Source organism: Sminthopsis crassicaudata, chromosome 5, assembly GCF_048593235.1.
Source record: "Sminthopsis crassicaudata isolate SCR6 chromosome 5, ASM4859323v1, whole genome shotgun sequence".
NCBI lineage: Eukaryota > Metazoa > Chordata > Mammalia > Dasyuromorphia > Dasyuridae > Sminthopsis > Sminthopsis crassicaudata.
The window spans coordinates 300,564,856-300,587,905 of NC_133621.1; the positions used below are offsets into that span (position 1 = coordinate 300,564,856).

Here is a 23,050-nt window from a genome sequence, read left to right on the forward strand (position 1 = left end):
TTGGCAATTTGTCCAGTGACCAAACCCAGGGAAGTGGGAACAAGCATTTATAGAAAGTCTACTATGTGCCACGCTCTGGGTTAAGTACTTTTTACAAATATAATCTCATTTAATGGAAATCAAATTTGTTGGAAACAGTCTGAAAGATATTCATTCCATCCCAGGATTAACTCTAAAACACTGATTGCAAAACAGTTTGTCAGAACAAGAATCACAGCTTAGAAGAATGGCTATAGTCATCGCTTCTGAGCAAAAAAGGAAGAGGGCCTCCTTTTGAGAGTTGCATGAACCGGGAAGCAGCTTTCAGGCTCTGCAGCCCTTTTTCCCTTGTTGGCATCCTCTAGTCCCCTGCTTGAACCTTTCAGGCTACCGTCCCTTCCTGCCAAGCATTCTGGAAATGGTCCCATCTCACTAGAGTCAGGGCTAGGGAGCGCCATCATCTGCTGAGCTCTGCACAGGCTTGTGAGGGGTGTCATTCCCAAGGAGAGCACGGCACCCCTGCAATAAGAAAGCTGAGCCGTGTTTCCACTGGGAAAGGGACTGAGCACAGACCCTGCAAAAGTTTGACATTTCAGAATCATGAATCTTCTTCTTCTTCCCCTACTGCAGTGTCTCACTGGAGTGTAGCAGTGACCCTAGACTCTAGAATTACATGAGAACACATGACCTGGGCCATGCTGGGAAGGCTCTCTCCAGAGGAGGAGCACTCCCTGTCCCCAAGCCAACCCACCACTCTCTAGAATGCTGCGAAGGGTGCCTGAGGTTTTTCCCTTACACAGATCCTAAATTTGCCTGTTGCCGTTTTTTCACACTGCTCTACATTCTGCCAAGAACAACTTCAATCCTTCCTCACGGTAACCTTTCTAAAGTTCTAAGGAGTCTTGATCGCCCTTCTCTGGATGCTCCCTAGCACAATGAAATCCTTCCCCAACTGTAACAACGAATACAATCCCCAGAGTTGACCTGTCCAGGGCAATGTTTTCTCACCTTGAGGCCTCCCTTCATACCAACAGAATAGAGGGCATTCGCTTTTATGATTTCCAGTTACATGACAGATTCATTTTGAGCTTGAAGGCCATTAATACCCTCAGATCTTTTTCAAATGTAGTAATATAGCTTATATCATCATTGTCTCTGGAGCAGGCAAATATCAACGGGCATTTGTAAAGTTGATTTTTAACCAAATGTAATGCCCAGGATTTCTCTCTATTAAAATTCATACTACTGGCTTCCATTTGGCAGGGGAGTCTATCTCCATTTTTCTGGCTCCTGCAGGCCTCTGTCTTTGAGTGCTCCCTCCTGGTTCTGTCAGCTTCAAGTCTGATAAGCATGTCATTAACACGTACGCAAGAACACTGATGATTACCAGGCTGAGGACCAATTCCTGGAGTGTTCCACTGGAAGCCTCCTTCCAAAGTTCTAGAAGCTGACAGCAAGCCCTCCAACCAGTCCCAAATTGACCTCCCTGTACTCTGACCTAGCCTGAATCGCCTCGTGTCTTTACAGCAACAGCATAAAAGACGTTATGAAAATCTAAGTAAACTACATCTCAAGTACTCTTCTCATGTACCGGTCTAGTAACCTACCCACCAAGAAATGAGGTCAGCTGATATGAGCAGCTTTTGAAAAAGCCATGAGGACTCTCATCACCATTTCTTCCTCTAGCAGTTCACTCTCCATCCATTAAAAGAACTGTTAAGTGACTTGTCCAGAATTCAGAATAAATTTCAGAAGCTTTTTTTGGAACTGAAATCAAGTTCATTGGTCTAGAGTTGAAAGACCCCACCACTCTCTTCCCTTACGTGAAAATAGCACCGTTGGTCACGTTGTAACACTATGTCTCTGCCCCATGATCTCTCAGAACCCACCGAGGGGGCAAGTCCACTTGCCTTAGCACCCTGGACTCTAGTTCACCTGAGCCTGCCTTTGGTGCCCACTTTTGCCTCCTTATTTATACTGCGTAGCAACCGCCATGAGCCATGTTGGTCCTGATGAATCCCACTTCTTGACAGAGAAAATAGCACAGATACAATAGTTGTGAAGAGTGCCTGCTCTCTGCCAAGAGGCTGCCCCAGCCTGAGCTTGATCCGCCTGATCTGACTCCCTGCTCTTCCCTTCTAGAACTTAAATAACCTTTTGGCTGGGATGAGCTTCCCCCACCAGCTTCACTCCCAGAGCTACCTGCACTGTGCCTAGCCAACCAGTTCTTCCCCTTTGTACTCATTCTCCATTACAAGTCCTTGCTTCCTTCTTCTGCCCAGTTCTTTTTTTTTAAAAATCTAAATTGGTCAGTGAGTTTTCTGCACATCTACACTGGCTTCTTCAGACAATCCTTCTTTCTATTTTCAGCAAAATCGTTTCTCTATCTTCAGATTTCAAATTGCTTTAAAGAGTCATATTTTCTAGGCATTTCTGCAGAGATTTGGCAAATAAGAAGCAATATTATCTCTATCTTTGGAGATCAGAGAAAGAGACATCTAAACTCACTCTATAGTTAAATTATATTACGCAAATTTCAGTTTCTGGAGAAAAATCTACCATCCCATACATCATTTCCTTTTTGGGGAAAATGTAATTATCAAAGGGTTTTGGCTTACATTTTGTTATTCAGCCCTCAGATAGCAGGTTAAAATAAGTGAAGCTAAAAGTGGAAAAGATCTAAACATTTACCAGCTGGATGATCCTGAGCAAGTCCCTTAGTTCCTCCATATCTCAGATCTAAAATGAAGGCTCAATAACCTCCAAGGTTCTTCTCACTCTAACCCTATGAAACCATATGGAGCCTGAAAAGTATTCATTTTCCAGCAGCTACAGTTTATTTCTCAGCAGGCTAGATAATTCTCTATGGATTTGTCTCAAGACTTACTTCTGCTGATTTCCAAGCATTTATCTTGAGTGGTAGTGTTTCCTGGGACACCGCACTTCTGCTCGGCATATGGGCACAATAGTTCTGCTCTGGTCTTAATTCTGTCTTGGAAGTACTTTCTGTCAATGAAAGATATCTAATTATTTTGGTGAAAAGGAAGAGTGATTTAACACAAATGTTACATTTCTTAGTTAATCACACTGAAAAATATTTCTGAAACCTCATTGGGTCCACTGACACTATCACCACCTGCCAATGATTAACCATGAATACTAATAGTTTAATACCTCTTGGTGATCCCTGACAAGCTCAAGCAGATTCAAAAATTCACCCCCACTTTCTATTTAAACAGTTTTTCCATCAACACTTCTATAGCCTCAGAATTTGAAACATGTCTCATCCTTGTAAAACAAAATATGATATATGGAAATATAGAAAATAAGGTTTGAAAATTATTCAAATGGATATCTAGCCAATAAGAGATAACATTAATCCTTCTTCTCCCTCCGTAATTCTATCAATTGTAATTAAACTTTATTATAACATTGAGTTTCATATATCACAAAGCAAAAAAATGGGAATTTTTAGACCAGTTGATTAGAAAACTGCTGCTATGAGATACTCCAAAGAAGAAATGGAGTATAAGATGTCCTCAAGAAATTATGTGGCAGGAAGAGAAGATGGGCTGGTCATGGGATGAGCTCAAGGAGTTATAGGATCGCCAAAGTCCTTCTCTGCGACTCTCCAGATTTCAGAAGGAAGTGAAGGCAGCTTCTACACTTTAGCATGGACCCTCCAAGGCAAATTAATAGAGACACCCAGTAAAAGTAGCATGGGATCATAGGACAATAGATGTAGAATTGCCCATTAGAGGTCATTGAGTCTCTCAATGGTCCCTCAATACCCTCATTATTTAAATAAAAAGACCTGAGAATCAAAGAAATTAAATGATTTCCACAATGGCATTCTGTTAGTAAAGGTCAATCCTGACTCCTAGTTCAGGACTCTACCCATCCCAACACACTAGGTGAGTAGACATGAATGGGGTGGGATCAGTGGGGTTAAAATAAACTTTGAAATCAAGGAGATCCTACATTTGTGTACTTATCTGAGAAAAGAGAAAAATAAAATATATTCCTTCTGGGAAAAATCTTTGAAGGGAAATGGAAAAAAAATATGCAGATAAAATTATTTTGAAATTCTTTTAATGATTGAAGACCTCTAACTTCTTAAACAACAACACTGTCTTTTCTATAATGTTAATTATCACACATTCTGTTCCTGGAACTCTGTGGGCTGCAATAGGGAAAGTAAAGGAAGTATAAGACTTGGGCCTTATCCTCAAGGCACTACAGTCTAGTTGAAGAGACAAAATTACCCTAAGTCAACAATTAGAGAATAATTAAGTGCTGAACTATACAGTGATAAAGGATTTTAGAAAAAGGCAGCACAAACTGAGAAGGCTACTGGAGAAGATGGAATTTTTGAAACAGCCATAAAAATAAGAGAAAGCCAAAATAAGAGAAGGAAGAAAAACACTTTCAAGAGTGGGGAATGAAAGGAGTATGAACAGGGTGGGTTAAAGAATAGATGCAGTCAAAGGGAATTGTGGAAAGATGTCAAGACCAGAAATCATTAAAAATAGAAGTAAGCAGTTGTCCATTCTAAGATAATATTGTGAGAGTGCAGTCACAGCTGGGAGGATAAGGGAAGTTTAAGGAGAATTTGCTGGCCATGGTCATTGGCAGAAGAGCAGAGTTCCTGGAGGAAGACTAGGCTTGGCCTTGGATTACAGACTATTGGAAGAACCAAGAGGTCAAATGCCCCAAAGAGAACTCAGAAAATAGCCAGAAAAACCTGAAGCCTACCTTATCCCCCACACTCTAGGAACTCAATCTGATTCTACTTTAAGATTGACAGCCATGAAATAGGCCTTTAAGAAAAAGAATAAACAACAGAAAAAGAACCCAATCATAGATAGCTACTAAGGTAATAGAGAAGACCAAGGTTCAAACTCAGAAGACAAAACAGCTTTCCTGTAAAACTTTAAAGAAAAATGTAAAATGGTCATGAACCCAAAAAGAGTTCATGGAAGATCTTTTTTTAAAAGGCCTTTAAAAATCAAATAACAGAGGTTGAGAAAAAATTGGGAAAGGAAATAAAAGTAATGTAAGAAAAGCAAGAAAATTATAAAAAGTCAACCAATTAAAAAGAGAAATCCAAAAATTTACTGAAGAAAATAACTCCTTAAAACTTAGAACTGAACAAGAGGAAGCTAATGAATTCATAAGACATCAAGAAAAATAAAATTAAATGCATGGAAAAAATAGAAAAAAATATGAAATATCTCATCAGAAAAACAACTGACTTGGAAGACAGAACAAGGAGAAATTACATAGGAATTGTAAGAGTACCTCAGAGTTATGATCAAAAAAAAATCTAAACACTATACATCAAGAAATTATTAAGAAAAATTTCTCTGAAGTTCTAGAACTAAAGAGTAAAATAGACATTGAAAAAAAAATCCACCAATCATTACCTTAAAGAAATCCCAAAATGGAAACTCACAGGAACATTATAGCTAAATTTTAATGTCCTAGAACAAGCAGACAAATATGACAAACTAGAAAGAAACAATTTAAATATTATAGAGCTACAGCCAGGACCACATAAAATTGAGCAACTTCTACATTAAAAGACTAAAAGATATGGAATATAATGTTCCAAAGAACAAAAGAACTGGCTTTGCAACAAAGAATAACCTATTCAGCAAAGCTGAGTTTAATGAAACACCTAGATATTCAAAAGAGAAAATGATTTTAAAATAATGGGAATTTATTATATTTTTTGCAGAATCTCATGTCTGGAATAAATGATGAAAGACATCTTTAAAGTGCCTAAAAAAGCCAGAAGGGGAACAAGAATGAAGGCGGTACTTGTAGAACAAAAAGCATTATTAGGATACCACCACCAGTAATAATAACTGACAACAATATGAAGCTCTAAAGTTTGGAAGACATCGTACATGCATTATCCTCATTTGGACCCCACCACCCTAGGAAGTAGTTAGTCTTATTATATCACCACTTTCAGATGAGGAAACTGAAACCCAGAAAGATTGGCCACACAAGTACAGACAATCTGAGGGAGGATCTGAAGCCAGGCTTTTTCGTGATGAGAGCTAGACGTGAATAACGGTCTAGATTCTAGGAACGGAGACTGAAGGGCAGCTGTAGTCAGACAACACAACACTGGAAATATTCAGTGTCTAATGACTGTCTTAGCCAGAGGCATAATGACAAGATGAATTTACATTTTGGTTCTTTCAGTAAAGTCTTCCTACTATGGTAAACTGTTTTTATCAATGTAGACCATTTACCTCAAAGGAAAAGTAACAAGATGCTGTAGGCAATGATGCTAATGATTCATTAGAGGATAAGTGCTTAGATAGTAGTTGATACATAAAAACATTTCTGGTGAGATTTAAATTTCTGTGAAACCTTACTGCTAAGATAACATCCCACCATCCCACAGGACAGATTCGAGAACCTTGTGACATTTGTCAGATGGGACCAGAAACTGATATCTTGACTCAAGTTCATTCAAGATGCCAGGGTCCATTTTGGAAACAAAGAGGTGTCCCATTGTTCTTTGCTCCTAGACAAATTCTCAAGATGTTCCCTTTATGATTTTGCATCTGAGCATCATTGTTGTGGGTTGACAGGCTTCCAATGCCATGTCAATCACATAAAAGACCCAGAACCTGCTCAGAAAATTAAAGTTTAAATAGGACAGATAAAATCAGCAATAAAATTTGGGGGGCGGGAGGAGGAGGTGTGGGGTAGCAAGGAGCCAAGTTTTTCAGAATAGCTTTTCAACTATTTTTCAAGTAGCTGTTTGTCTTTATTCTCACATAATATGAGCTTGGAAAGGATGTTGAAGCCATCAGATCACACTATACCAAACCTAACTATCCTTAGCTAATTATTATTTGTCATTTAAAAAAAATCAAACTGTGCATACCCTTTGACCCAGCAGTGTTTCTAAAGGGCTTATATTCCAAAGATCTTAAAGGAAGGAAAGAGACCCACATGTGCCAAAATGTTTGTGGCAATCCTTTTCATAGTGGCAAGAAACTGGAAACTGAGCAGATGCCCATCAATTGGAGAATGGCTGAATAAGTTATGGTATATGAACGGTATGGAATAATATTGTTCTATTAGAAATGACCAGCAGGATGATTTCAGAGAGGGATGGAGAGACTTGCATGAACTGATGCTTTAGTGAAGTGAGCAGAACCAGGAGATCATTGTACATGGCAACAAGAAGATTATATGATGATCAGTTCCGCTGAATATGATTCTTTCCAACAATGAGATGACTGATGCCAGTTCCAATGATCTTAATGTCCTAGAACAAGCAGACAAACTAGAAAGAAACAAAAGAGCCATTTACACCAAGAGAGAGGACTGTGGGAACTAATGTGGATCACAACAAAACATTCTTACTCTTTTTGTGTTGTTCGCTTGCATGTTGTTTTCTTAGTCATTTACTTTTCTTTTTTATCTAATTTTTTTGTGTAGCAAGAGAATTGTATAAATATATTTACATATATTGGATTTAACATGTATTTTAACATGTATAACATATATTGTATTGCTTGACATCTAGGGGAAAGAGGGGAAAATCTGAAATACAAGGTTATGCAAGGATCAATGTTGAAAAATATATTTTGAAAATAAAAAGCTTTTTTTAAAAAGTATCTAGGAAAGCATTCTAAAACCTCTATTTCTTTGACTATTCTTCTCTAGGAAGTTCTTCCAGTGAAAGGATACCAATTCAGTTTCTTTATCATCTAATTTTGTTTTTATTATTATTATTATTTATAGCTTTTTATTTACAAAACATATACAGGGGTAGTTTTTCAACATTGACCCTTGCAAAACTTTCTGTTCCAACTTTTCTCCTCCTTCTTCCCATCCCCTCCCCTAAATGGTAGGTAGTCCAATACAAGTTAAATTATTATCTAATTTTGAAAAAAATAAGAACAATCCAAAAAAAAAAAAACCAAGAAGATTATGAAAAGAAAATCAACTAACCAGAAAAGGAGATCCAGAGTCTTAAGGAAGAAAATGACTCCTTGAAAACTAGAAGTGGGCACGGGGAAGTCAACAAAGTTATAAGACCAAGAAATAATAAAATAAAATATAAAGAATGTAAAAAAGAAGAGAATATGAGATATCTCAAAAGAAAAACAATGGAGTTATAGAACATCTCAAGAAGAAAAAACATAAGAATAATTGGACTATCTGAAAGCTATGACCAGAAAAAGAATCTTGATATAATAATAAAGAAATTATTAAGGAAATTTGTCCTGAAGTGTAAGAACAAGAAGGGAAGTAGAAACACAAAAAAATCCAATGATCACTATCCGAAAAAGATCCTATGAGGAAAATCTACAGTAACATCATTGCCAAATTCTGAAATCCCTAGATCAGAAAGTTTTATGAACAATAAAAAAACAATTCAAATATACTGGAACCACGGTTAGAATCACACAAGAGCTACCAGCAGCTACATTAAAAGATTGCAAATCTTGGAATACTATATAATGAAGAGCAAAAGAACTAGGTTTGCAGCTGAAAATATCACATCCAGCAAAGTTAAGCATAGTCCTGAATGGGGAAAAAAAGATATTCAATTAATTGTCAGATGTTTAGGATTTTGTTATTTAAAAAAAAAAAAAAACACTAAATTTAATAGAAAATTCAACATGTAAGATCTAAGAGAAATAGAAAAGAAAATATCAAAAACTAATTTCAAGAGACTCAATAAAGACACACTGATTAGTATGTGGAAATGTAAACCATATGTCTAAAGTTGTCATTAGTAATTGGGTAATTTGAAAGATAGAGCTGAGTATATGTGATTCTAAAAAGCAAAAGCATGTAGGAAAAGGTAAAAAGAGTAATTATAGGAATGAGGTGCTAGAGCAAGAACTGATAAGAAAAATTGGGAGAGAAGGGTTGGTACTTATGGAATCCTACTCATATTGGAAATAGGTTAAAGAAGGAACAATACACAGAGACATATAGAAAGATATAAAAATCTATATTTATAAAGAAAGAAGATAAGAAGGGAATAGGATAAAGAGGTATAAAAGGATATGTAGATTAACAGGAATGAGATAAAGAGAGAGGGAAAAGGTAAGAGGAGAAGATAAGGGACCCTTTGAGAGGAGTATAAGATTATCTGAAAGCTACAATCAAAAAAAGAATCTTGATACAATAATAAAATTATAAAGAAAGTTGTCCTAAAGTGTTAGAACAAAAAGAGAAAGTAGAAACAGAAAAAAAAAAAAAAACAACCCACTAATTACCACCTGAAAGAGATCACAAGAAGAAAACCTACAAGAATATCGCTGCTAAATTCTGAAGCCCCCTAGATCAAGGAGAAAAGGCAATGTAGCTGGTAGAAATAAAGCAGGGGAGTCAGTAGGGAAAAGAAATAATAGATACATACAAACAAACAAGTAGGAACTTAGAAGAAGAAAAAGAAAAGCAGGGCTACTAATCATTGATCTCAAAGTTTAAAATAAAATAGAACTAATCAAAAAAGAAAAATAGGGAAACTAGACTATATGGCAGCAATATTAATCAATGTTGTTTTAGACTATTTAAAATAACTAGATAGTATTAGGTTGGAATATTGTGTGGTATAGGAAGTTTTTAGTTCATGGATTTAGAAAAATATGGAAAGGCTTAAGACTTATGAAGCATGATATTATCCATCTTCAGAGAAACAGAAAAACAAGCATTGCACGGCATTACCTAGATGTATATGAACATATATATATAAAACTATAGATATAATGTATATATGTGTGTATGTATGTGCATAATATATATCTGTGCTTAATTGTGGCCCTCTTGAGGAAGGCGAGGGGATGGGAAGGAAAGGGGGGGGGGGATAAAGTTAAAAGAAAACCCACAAGGAAGTAAAGAAAAAATGGACATCTTTGAATACAACAAGTTTTTATTATATAGATTTTCTTGAAATGGAAATTTATTGTCTCATATTTTGAATTCTCGCTTATGTTCTGCCATGTGCATGAAATTTTTTTCTTTTTCTGTTTTGAAATAAAATCTTAAAAAGTAAAAAAAAGAAAAAGGAAAGGAAAAAATTTGAAAGAGTTAAGTCAACTTGGTAGATAAGCATGAATGAAGTGTTCATTGGTAGAGGTAGGGCTAATATGGAAGAAATAATGAAGGTAATAAAGGGGAAATAGGAACAATAAATTCAGATTCTTTGAAGAGAATAAAAGAAATGGATTTTGAATAGGAAAAGAGAGAAATGATATAGGCTTAGATGAGAAAAGCAAATTGAAAGGTTCATTGCTTTGGAACCATGTTAGATCAAAGATTCTAATTTGGCTGGTGGGAGAGCTAGCTATGATAAGGCCGAGCATGTTGAAGCCAGATTCCAGAAGGCCTTAAATGCCAGGATGAGGAATCTGTGTATTCTCTGGTAATCAGTGAGTAACTACTGAGGGTCTGTGAGCAAAGCCTCTGCTGAGTCCCATGGGTCTGCAGCGTCTGCCTCCGCCGGTTCCACGATCCTCCACCATGGTCTCTCTTCCCTCAGATGCAGTGATGTCCTTCGCCCTTGTTGCCCTCCAACCTCTCCCTCTCATTCACTGGCTTCTCTTACTTCTCCCACATCCCCCCATACCTCTTTCAGACAGCATCACTATCTCCTGATCCCCCAGGCTGCAGATTTCTAGGACAGGCCGGAGCCTTCCTCCCCCCACTCTGTGGCAGATAAATGGTCCTCACCCTTCTATTCCCTCTGCTTCTACCCAAGGGAAGCCCCAGTTGTGTCCTTGTGGGCCTCTGGAGATAGCTTCCTAACGGTCCTGCTCTTTCCAGGTTCTTTCCTCTTGAATCCCCCAAACAGTGGCCAAAACAAGTACTCTAAGGCTGGGGTCTTCCCCAAAGTCACGGCCTTGCTCAGTGGTTCTGGTATAGCCTCTGTAATAATACACGAGCCCCTCGGGGTCCAGGCCCTCTTTGATCTGCCTTACCAGTCCCCTTAGACATAACTCTCCTCACACTGCACTCCTCACTATTCCCCAGGTACATCCTTCTCTCTCCTAGTTCCATACATTTGAACACCCAATTTCTGTCTTTGTCCCCTATATCTCTGTCCACTGAAATAAGTCTTCTTTGTGAGGCTGACCCTCAGAGGAAGTGACTCTCCTTTGCTGTGATGCTCATAGCACGTCATTCGGTTTGCACTTGCCCAGCCACGCAATCTATCCTAACCTTCTGGGTTATTTGTCTGAGCTCCAGGGCTTCATCTTGACAGGGAAGAGTCTCTGGGTCTCTACAAGCATACCAATAGAGCAACAACATCCTGGAAGACACGACCAAGATGGAAAGTCTTTGGGCTTGACCACAGCCTGGGTAATTATCATCCAAGAATTGGCCTGGCCAAGGTTAGAAGTTAACTGGGTGGTGAATTTGAGGCCATAGCACCTCACAAACCCATCGTGGCAGGGAGAGACTGCAAACCACATTGGCAGGAAGGTCCAGACACCAGTGCCTCATCCCTCTGCTAGACTGTAAGCTCACCGAGGACCTGAACGGGCTGCAATCACTTTTTCATCTTGATATCTCATTGTACTTTGCATAGAGGAGTCACTAAACATTTGTTAAAATTAAATTTAATTGACAAATAATAACAATTAATGAACAAATAACAATTTGTAATGATTTTGCATAGCACTTTGCATAAAATATTTTATTTGATCCTTATAACAAATCTGTGAGACAGGTACTGTTAATATCCCCATTTTACAGATGGGAAGTCTGAGGCTCAGGGAGGCTAAACTATTTCCTCAGTCACTCAGCTAATACATCTGATGCAAGATTGGAACCCAGGTCTTCATGGCTCCAAGTTAGGCGCTCTGTACACAAGAGCACCAGAAGAGTCTGGTATGGTGCTGGTACCGTGGGAGCCACACTAAGCTGCAAGCCCCTTCAGTGCCGGAATGAGGATATCACTGTCAGCCACCCACAGACAGCCCTGTATCTCCTTCTTTCTCTTGTGTCTCCTTTCTTTCAAAGAATATGTTTTGTTCTGTGGTATATTCCAATCTATCATAACAAATGAGGTTCAAATAGGAATAAGGAAAGGAAGGAGGGAGAGAGAGACACAGACCCAGAAAGACAGAGACAGTTGGGCAGAGAGAGGGAGGATGGAAAGAGTAAGGAAGGAATGGGGGAAGAGAAAGGGGGAACAGAGAGAGATACAGAGACATGGAGATGGAGACAGAGAGAAAAGAGAGACACAGAGACAGATGGAGAAACAAAAAGACAAAGACGGAGAAGAGAAAGAGAAAGAGAAGGAGGAGGAGAGGGAGGAGGAAGAGAAGGAAGAGAAGGAGGAGGAGAAGAAGAGAAGAAGGAGAAGGAAAAGAAAAAGGAGGAGGAGGAGAAAAAGAAGGAGGAAGAAGAGGAGAAGAAAGAGAAGAGGGAAGAGGAAGAGGAGGAGAACTGAGAATGCTCAGAGAAGGATGCAGTATAATCAGTGCTATCAGCATTATTCCATTATTCCATCTTTGGCACGAACTATCTTTGGCAAGAAGGGCCCTTATACCAGCTCCTAACCCTGGTATCTTCTATCTGTCCCCAGTAAAGCTGGGGAGCTGGGAACTAAGTAAAACCTATCTCAAAAAGGAGGGTCATGAGGACATTCTATCAACTCTGAGCTACAGAAATGTTTGCTTGAAAAAAAAAGAATATAAAGTTTAAAAACATACTAGGGGGGAAGCGGATAGGGCTCAGTCAGTAGGTTTGCCCTGCTTGGGTGTTCATTTGTTTTGTCAATCACATTCTGCTCCCATTTTTAGACTCCTCAGCATCCTATTTACCCACCATATCATGGTCTAAGTTTCTTCCCCTCGGCATTAGTACAGCAGCCAAACCTCTAAGGAAGTGCTCTCTTTTTCTTTTTCCTTCTTCATTCTGAAGCCTGGTGCTATTATCTCTTTTCTCTCAGCTCTACTCTGCTGGCACTTTATTTTTCCCCATTTTCCCTCCTGGGCTCATTTTTCTTCCTCCCACACCAAGCCTAGGAAGATGGGCTCTTCAAAGCCAGATAGTTTAAAATCTGAGATGGGGGAAACAATGTTTTTAAGGAGCTTCTACAATGTTCTTTTTAAGTAGTCTAAAATTTCAGTTTCCATTTTTGTAAAACATGACAGAAATGCTTATTGCCTATCCAAGGATGAGATGTGAATCCCAGTATTCTGATACTGGGGATGATAAAACCAGAGATCTCTCATGTCATTTTCTCTTCACCCTCATTTCTCCTGAGCAGAACATGAGAGGGACCATTCTAGTCAACTCCTATGGCCTTTTGGGCCCTTGTCCTCCCAGCCTCTCTTGGGATCATTGATCTAAAGCAGAGGCTTGGAGGCCAACAAGGCCAGGCCTCTCAATGGGCAGATTCTGGGATCTCTCCCCACTGTTCATAGCCGTTGCCTCCTCTGAAGCCCATGTTGGCCCTCACAACAGTCCCCACTACAAAACTCACATCATTCAACCCCAGAAGTTGCCCCACATCGCTATTTCTTAGGGCATCATCATGATCTTCATCACACTGGTTTGGCTCTCAGAATAAAGATGTCCCAGCCTTTACTTCTTCCTCACTCACAAGACCTTGCTCTAGGTCAGGCCTTTAGTCTCTCTCCTCTGGACTACTTTTTTAAAATAATGGCTTTTTATTTTTCCTAATACATCCAAAGATAGTTTTCAACATTCACTTTTATTCTTTTTTATTTTTTGATGAGCCAATTGGAATTAAGTGACTTGCCCAGGGTCACACAGCCAGGAAGTGTTAAGTGTCTGAGACAAGGTTTGAACTCAGTTCCTCCTGTCTTCAGGGCTGGTGCTCTATCCACTGTGCCACCTAGCTGCCCCTCAACATTCACTTTTGCAAAACCTTGTATTTCAAATTTTTCTCCCTCCTTCTCCCATTCTTTAGTCAGCAAGCAATCCAATATAGATTAAACACATGTAATTCTTCTACACATATTTCCACATTCATCATGCTGCACAAGAAAAATCAAATCAAAGGGGAAAAAATAAACAACAACAAAAGGTGAAAATACTATGCTTTGATCCACATTCAGCCTCCATAGTTCTCTCTCTAGATGTAGATGGCTTTTTGCTTCTCAAGTTGTGGACTACTTTTAAAAGCTTCCTTACTCATCTCCTTGCAACCAGTTTCCCCTTCTTTAGCCATCCTCCACAAAGGTGTCAAAATAAACTTCCTAAATAAAATACAAATTTCTTGGCATATCATTTAAATCCCTTCACAACCTGATTTCCACTTAAGTTTGCACATGAAGTCCAGCCCACATCATATCAAAGAACCCTCCAATTATGATCCAGAAGCCTAAATTCAAGTAGGCACTGTTGATGCCTTTGGCCATTCTGTTCCCAAGCTCTACCCCTCTGTGACATTTCCTATGCACTGCCTCCTAAATGCCACCTCTCCAGAGATGCTTTTATTCCTTCAAGGATTCCCTCCGTGGAGGCTTCTCTGACCTCCCCTTGCCTCCAGAACTGATAGCTCTATACTTCCTCCAATCACTTTGTTTTGTTGAAAGACCCAAGACCTCGCTTGACCTACCTGTCCCCTGTGAGAGCAGTTTCATATAAACCTGACACAGAGACATAAACATAGTTAGTACTTAACAAATGTACTTAAACTATGGCACAGTGGGGAAAAAAAAAAACATACTCTGGAATCTACCAGAGGGTCTGGATTCAAATTGTGCCCCATTTGGTCTGCGTTTCTGTGACCCCAAAGAAGTTACCTAACTTATTTATCCATTTCTTTTTTAATCCTTGATAAAATGGAGGTCTCTGAGAGGGACTCTGAGGTACCTTCCAGCACCACACAGGAAAATCCCATAAATCCTTGTAAACCTAACTAGAAATGGGCTGGTGAGTTGTCCTAGAAACATACCCCAAATAGTATTTTTGAGCCTTATCTTCCAAATATTTAAGGTAACGAATCATTCTCTCCTCACAGACTCAACAGGACCCTCCCAGCAACAACAACCAGAAATCCCATAGCCCTGCACTAATACTGCCCTCATATTATACAATAATGTATTCCAACAAAGCTGGCAATTAAGGAAAAACTATTTTCCTACTAGATTCCATCATAAATTACAAACTATTAAAATTACAAGAAATATCATATATTGCTTTAAATAAACTAATTTACAGAATTATCAGTCTGAGAAATTTATGAAGCATATCATTAATTCATTGTATTGTGGTTAAGCACATCATATGTCAGACAGCAACAAAATATGATATTGCAACCTACCTCTATTAGATGCTATTAATATTCAGAAAAAACCCATGCCCAAAGTCCAGAGAATTTTCTTTTATTCTTCTTTTGTGTAAAGCCAGCCCACCTGGGAAAATTTGGGAATGACTTAGCTAACAAAACTGCAGCTGAAATCAAAAAGAGGGTGGATGCCTATGTATATTTATAAGCAATGTATACTAACCTCAGTCTCAGGAATGAGAGCCAGAGGACACTTAAAGGTTATCTAGTCCAAATCCCTTATCTTACAGAAGGCCTAGAGACATTCCTTCTCACTCTCCCTCCACGTCCTGCTATGTCGCACTCTATTCACACTGGGTATTGGCATATGGATTAATTTGGTAGCTTCTAGTCTAAAGGAAATTTGCTCGAAGTATATATTTGTATTCAAGAGAAGTTCAATAAAACAACAAATATGAGTAGTAAATCAATCTCTTTCCCTCTGTGTATCCTCTTTACTTTTGTCCTTCGTACCTGAACCTGCCGTTTTGATACTTATACATATTTCCACATATTGCTTATATATGCATGTAATTTTTTTTATTTTTTATCTACATGTATTTTTTAAACATGGGTGTCCCCCGTCCCAGTGCAGTCCGACTACCTTTCCAGATACGCACTTGTGAGGTGCAGCCTTGAGATCTTGAGAAGTTTGCGCGAGTTCTCAGAAGCAGGAGGGTCTGATGCCATGTTAGGGCTTGGTAAGTGAGTCGGCGAGTGGCCGGCACCAGGCAATCTCTTAGGAAACGTCATGGAGTAGGATGTTCGCCGTCTAGTCCAACATGCCACCTCCCGCTCTTTATGCAGCAGCTGCTCATCCATCAGCAAAGTGATGATTTGCTTAGATTTTTCCCGGATGTAGTAACCTGATAAACATAGTGGATTGCTTAGAGAAGGAAATAGTCAATGATTTTATAATAGTTTTTCCTTTCAGAGACAAGAAAACTAAGACTATGACTACTAAAATGATCACAATCACCAGATACCAGACTAAAGTGATAAAAAAAAAAATTACCTGCCTGCTGTTTATACCATCTGACTTATTAAGGGGGGAAACCTAATGTCTGTATCTCAAGCTGATAAAGTTTGCATTATTTTGTTCTATTACAGCAAGTAAAAATATTTTGTGAGTCAGCTTTTATCCATCTACAATGATGGAGCATTGTCCTACACTGTTGGCATAACATTCTGTTTGACTTTCTGCCATAAAAGTGAGTTGTAACTTTCAAGATTCAAATCCCAGAGGAAAATATTTCCCCCGAAACAGGGGTACAGTAGCACCTTAAAGGAATAGAAGGAGTCCCTAAGGACCCACTACATTTGTCTGGGATGCTCCAAGAGTAATGAGAGTGTTCAAGGCTGCCAGCTAAAGGAAAAGCAATTCTTTCCCAAAGGCAATCATGCCATAAAAGGTTGTTCTCCCCTCCTAAAACAGAGCATATTAGTTTCCAAGCATGAAGGGGAAATCAAACAGATTGCTCCTCAAAGTCGATAACACCAAAATGTATGTCAGGATCCATGGGCAGATTCCCTTATCCAGCTACACCAAAGCAATAACTCAAAGCTTGGTGAACAAGATATGAAAAAGTTATCAAAAGATATTGAAGCCCAGATTTTGAAGTAGCTGTGAAGTGGGAGATTTGGATACCAAGTAGGAAAAGTGAACAGAAGAAAAAGAAAAAACAGTCTCAGAATAAGAATAAATTATCATTGTGGTATAGTGAACTGGACTTCAGAGTATAGACAATCTGGCTTCAAATACAGATTCAGACACTGATTTACTGTGTGACCCTACAGCTATAAAAGAAGGGGGTGGAGTCACAGCCTCTAAAATTCTTTCCAGCTCAAGATCCATGATTCAATCTTAGTCTATCTCAATCTTGGAAGAGCTGGAGAATGTCATCTTAATCCAAAGGGCCCAAACCCATCCTTGAAAATAACAAGAGAATGTGAATAAATAAGACTTGAGCCCACTGGGCTTCCCACTTCCGAGGTAGAAAAGACATAAGGAAAAGAAGAGAAAAGCTATCTTCTTTTGGAAAGGATTATACAGCAAAAGGTTTAAGAAACAATGGAGGCTGGGATTTTTTGTACACAGGCACATTTCCAAAAAACCATAAAATCTAAGAATTAAAAGGAAAGCTTGAGCTTCTTGAGCCTGGGAACTGACAGATTATGGAAAGTACAGACATGTCAATATTCACTTCCTTATTATGAATGAAAGCACAAGACCTAGTAACTACAAGGGTGGCTTATAGACTCTCCTCCAAGATGCAAAGAGAGGACGGATGGAGTTTCTTCCCACATAATGGGTCATTTTGCCTTACAGTGCTCCTAATGAGCAAAAATTCCAAGGAAGCTACACAGATAACAGCAGCTTGTTTGCCAACATCTGTGGCAGAAAATAAAGAGAAAAGTTCTCTGAAGAACTTGCCAAGATCCTCCAATGTATACATTGATGGTTTGATACAAAGTTTGGCACAGAAAAAGATAGCAAAAAATATTGGAAAATATGGTTTAGGATTACAAAATGAAAGAGCACAGAAAATGGTGGGCTACTCGGAGCTCGTGAATACTTTCTCCAGAAGGAGTAGAAAAATATTTGACGTGGCGGGCAACCAACACCACCACAAACAGTGACGCCGACAGATGACAGATATCAGAGTCACCAGTTACAGCAAACTAGGAGAAAGCTTACAGGTAAGAAGACACTGTTTTTGAGAAGGTTCTGGGGGCAGCTGAGTGGACTGAAAGCTCAAGAAGATTCAGTCATGAAATGTTGCAGCCAAAAAAGACCTGATGTAGGGTATCCCCGGGAAGGGCAGAGTTTCTGGGAATAGCAAAATAATCGCCCTGTTGTTTGAGCTCTTGCCTGCTCAGAACTCCCCTGGAAAGAGGCGCCCAGTTCTGGGCTCCACGGTTTAACCACGGACAGTGTCCAGATGATGCCCTTTGGTTCATGACAGTGAACAGCAGCTGATGGCACAGGGCAAGTTTAGCCAGGAGTTCTGGCGTGACCGCTGTTTTCTAGTATCCATCACATAGAAGAGGGATTGGCCTCAGAGGGCAGAGTCAAAGCAATGGGCACAAACAGCAATGAGGCCAACTGGACTTGATTCAGAAAACAACTTCCCAAGTATTCAAGCTGTCGGAAAAGAGACGACTTGTCTCAAGAGACCATCTGTCACTCACACTGGAGACCTTCGGGCAGAGGCCCATGACCGCTTGTCGAGGCCAGGGAAGGCTTTTGTGTACGACGGCAGCTTAGGCCCCTTCCAGCTCTCACGTTCTGTGACTCTGCAGTGCCAGCCTCACATCCAGCAAGCTGCCAAGCAGGAAATGGACAAGGGAAAGAACCTGCTTCCCACTAATGTGGTGGGTGGAGACTGAGGATGAGAGCTTGAATTCTTGCTCAGCATCTTTCTACCAGGGACCTCCGGAAAATCACAATCTCCACAGGCTTCAATTTCCTCTGGGCAGGAGGAGAGCCCAGGACAAAAGGACCGCTGACATTCCTTCTAGCTCCAGAACTCTGATCACATGATAATCGTGTCCTATAGACATTTAACTTCTGTAAAGCAACTGCCACAACAAGGTGGCCAGAGAAGCCCAGAAACCTTCTGGGCTAACCAACAGTTAACCAACTAACCAGCTAACCAACTCCTGAGCAAGCAGTAAGACATAGGAGCCAAAGGTAAAATCAGTTGAGAATAAAAGCTCAAAGTTTCAAAATGGTGCCAGGGGATGGTGGGAAACTACAAGCATCATCATCCCACAAAGCAAGAATTAAAGTACATAGGAAAGTAAATCTGAATTTGGATGGAACAATGGAACAGAGTTGCCGGCATTTTAATAATAATCTATTTTCACATGAAAGTAGACTCAACCTATCAAGAATCTAGTATCTCAGGCCTTGATATGCTTTCTATGTGGAAAATGCAATAGTACTCTAGAGCCTGGAGTCAGAGGGAGACTGAACTAGACCAAGAATACACAGAAGAAATCTGTATTGGAGTTGACATTGTCTAAAGCCCTGAAGTGCTTTTCAAGATACCTAAAAGTGAGGAAGAAATGAAATGTTTGGGGGAAAAACCACAGACATAACCAAAAAAGTGATAGAGAAAGTATCTGCTTTACTAATCTGTAACATTTCCATTTTCTAACTTCTAATCCATGCACATATGGATAATATATATTTTAAATGAAAATATGAGAAGAAAACAGGACTTTTTCTGTATCCTTTCATTTTTACCCATAATTTTTGTTCTTATATCACAATCAGAATAAATGCCTGAAATATTAACTAAAATTTTCAAAAATTAATAAAAATTGTTTTAGTAGTTTTTTTTTTAGTCATGTCTGATTCTTTGTCACTCCCATTTGGAGTTTTCTTCTCAAAGATACTGGAGAGCCATTTTCTTCTCTAACTCATTTTACAGATAGAGAAATTGAGGCAAACAGGTGACTTGCCCAGAGTCACATGGCTAGTAAGTATTTGAGGCTATATTTGATTTCAGGAAGATGAGTTTTTCTGATTCCAAGCCCAGCATTCTATTAATTGTACCACCTAGCTGCCCACTAATAAAAATAAAATATCATTCATGAAAGGCACCTAAAGTTATCAAAATTAACTAATTCATCAAAGAAAACCAGTGCTTTAGTGCTTTAAACAATCCATGATCTCATGAATGTGGGATGGATTTTAAATAGCCTTACTTTTTCATCCTGTGTCTCTTATCAACTTCCACATAGGATTCTACCTCACTGATGAGGGCCTCTCCCTCATTATAGAGGTATGTGTTTTCCCTTTTCCCCATGCCCCAGTTCATTCCCAGTTAACCAACAAACTTGAATCTTTTTCTGTTTAGTATAGCTAGTTAGAAAAGAGCTGGATTTGGATTCAGGGAATCTCTTCCACTCATGATTAGGCCTCCCTGGGTTTTCATTTCCTTGACCATCATAACTTTGGGATTCAACTGGATGATTTCCGTAGTCCCTTCCTGCTCCAAATCTATGTAAATAATTTTGTTTTCTTGCTGCCATTGATAGCTTTTGGGCCACTTTATATGTCTCTTCATTGCTTTTTATATAACCAGAAATTTAGAATCCTCAGAAATTGTTCCATCTCCTAATATATAAATAGATTGTCAATGGCATTACCTTAGTTTTAACGATGGGATTTTTTTGTGGACAGAATCTTGGGAGTCACAGTGCAATTTCTCCAGTACAACACACTGTTCTCTTTTCCTTCTAGTCTAGGCCTAGATCTATTGTTCAAACTGAGACTCGTCAAAGACCTTGGCTTAATAAGGCCAAGATCTTCCACTACATCTGGGGCCAGCTCTAGTTGTCCTGAGCTATGTCTTGCCATTGGACCCAGATGGCTCCAGAGAAGAGAGAGAGGCTCAGTGACTTCGCACAGCCCTCCCTCACTTAAATCCGACTCATTTGAATGTCATGATCTCACCTCCATGATATCATGGCCTTCTTCAAGAAGGAAGGACAAACAACAGGTCCTGGCTCACTATGCAGGGTCCCAGTTTTATGGTCAACATATCCAACCACATTTCAGAGGCTAGGCAATCATCTTCATCTTCACTTGTCGGATGGAATCTCCTGTGCAGTTAAGTAAGCTAAGCTTTTGTGAATGAATTTGGATGTCATTTAAGAGTTTATACACGATATCCCAGCATAATGTCATCTGCATATTGGAGCTTATGGAGGACAGGCAATGCCTTTGTGAAGTGGACTTTGCTTGTCATACACCTTTGACAAGCCTAAAGCTAAACTGACATCAATAATCAAAAGACCAAACAGCATTTATCTTTGTTGTTGCATCTATCAAGAAATTGCATGTGATCTTAACATATATAGAGGAAAGCTTTTCAGGTGGCATTTTGTTTAACTGAATCAAATAATTTTTTATGGGTAGGACCTTATATTCCCTGAACTTTTCAGTCAATTGTGAAGAAATATGATCTGCTGTTCACTAAAACCTCTCTCTTCCTTTTTCATATTCTGATCAAGCGTTTCCTCAATATGTATGCAAATTATTCTGACAAAGATGGCAAAGTAGCCAGATAAAGCAATAGTATTAGCAGATTCTCAATCACCTTTTTTTGATAGGATTAGTCATGATTTTTTTTCACATTGTTCAATATCTATGCCAAGGTTCATTGAGAGCTATGTAGTAGGGGTAAATGAGTAGGGAAGGAGACCTAGGAGATTTGTTGTTGCAATAAATAGAATTTATTGTTTCATATATCTTGAGAATGAATTCCTCAATGCTTGATTTCAAAAATATGTTGCCTCCAGAAAGACCTCGCTTTCACTTGAGCTGATCCAGCTGAGTCTCCCATCTTTCTTGCTTTGGTATCACTTCTACTTGTTCATACACAAATAAAAATAAATATTTTACAAGACTAGAAAATGTAGAACTATGATCACCTTTACCATACCCCCATCGTATTCCCACTGGATAAGCAGTCATCTCCAAACTTTAGCAATTGAGTTCAAATCTCAAGTCATCCTGTACCTTTAATTTTCTATGCAAAGTAATTCCTTTACTTTGGAGTTTTTTGCATTTTTTTTTCTGTCTTTCTAACACACATGTCTCTTTCTGGACATTTTTGAACTTCAAAGTTCATTTCAATCTTCTCAAAAAGAAGATAAAGCACATACATTCAGAGACTGAGATATTCAGAACTGGATTAGCATTATAGCTCCTGGGGTATCTATGATAGTTAACTGTCTATGATAACTAGGTGTCTAACTATTATAGGTAAATTAGCCTAGTTTCCCTCAGTTTACTCTTCTGTTCCCAACTTAATGGATTGTTACAGCTATGTTGTCAACCAGGAATACTCAACACATAAAAACACACATCATGTTCCATTTTTGTAGACATACAGACCAGCAAGAAACTGCTAGCCTCGTGGACACTGGAACATTGTCATAATTTAAGAGGACAATTGTGAGAGGGCAATTCAACTAGTGGAAAAAGAAAAAGCTAGTGAAATGAGTTCTCCCTGCGTGCCAACCAAATCACAATCAGAAGAATGTTATACTTTAGAACATATTGCATTTGTTCAACTGAATCCTCACTGCATCAAGGCAAACCTTTTACAGCTCGTTAATCAATTTATTGTCCACTCATCACATTGGCTTTTCAGAACTTTTTCATCCCTTCTCAAATCTCCCATGCCCGCCCTCTTTCTACCCTCTCAGCTGAGAATCTGACTTCATATTTTACTGAAAAACTTAAGGCCATTCATAAAGAGCTCCCTCTCCCCCCCCTCCTCTTCATCTCACAACATTCAGACATCTGCCACTATCTTCTTTGTCTTTCTGCTTCCCCTGAAGAGGTGGCCCTTCTCTTTGCTAAGCCTAACCCCTCTACATGTCCTTCCAATCTTCTCCAGTAAATTGCCTGCCCCCTTTATCATCCCTATTCTATCAATTTTTTCAATTTCTCCCTACCCATCTACCAACTGGTTCCTTAGTGCCAACAAGTATGTTCATGGCTCCCCCATCCTCAAAAAGCCTTTGCTTCATTCATCCATCCCCACTAGCTCTTGTGGTATATACATTTCCTCCCTTTTGTGGCTAAAGTCCTCAAGAAGTTTACCTATAATAGGTGTTTCTGCTTGCCTTCTTTTCCGTCTCTCAACAGTCTGGCTTTTCAATTTCATTATTCACCACCAACTCCTCTCTCTGAAGCTACCAAAGACATTAATTGCCAAATTGAACGCTCTCTTCCCCATCTCACCTTCC

At 39.1% G+C, this 23,050-nt stretch overlaps 1 protein-coding gene across 4 annotated transcripts in view; it reads right to left on the reverse strand.

Annotated features, from left to right (window-relative positions):
- Nucleotides 1-23,050, reverse strand: part of ENTHD1 (ENTH domain containing 1) — a 106,069-nt gene that overhangs the window by 66,839 nt on the left and 16,180 nt on the right. For 3 of the 4 annotated variants that reach the window (XM_074271764.1, XM_074271763.1, XM_074271765.1), the window contains exons 3-4: nucleotides 15,898-16,143; nucleotides 2,867-2,985 (exon numbers count right to left, since the gene is read on the reverse strand). In XM_074271764.1, the coding sequence (XP_074127865.1) occupies nucleotides 2,867-2,985; nucleotides 15,898-16,143 (365 nt within the window). The remainder of the gene's footprint in view (nucleotides 1-2,866; nucleotides 2,986-15,897; nucleotides 16,144-23,050) is intronic. The other variant, XM_074271766.1, reaches the window with a different exon arrangement.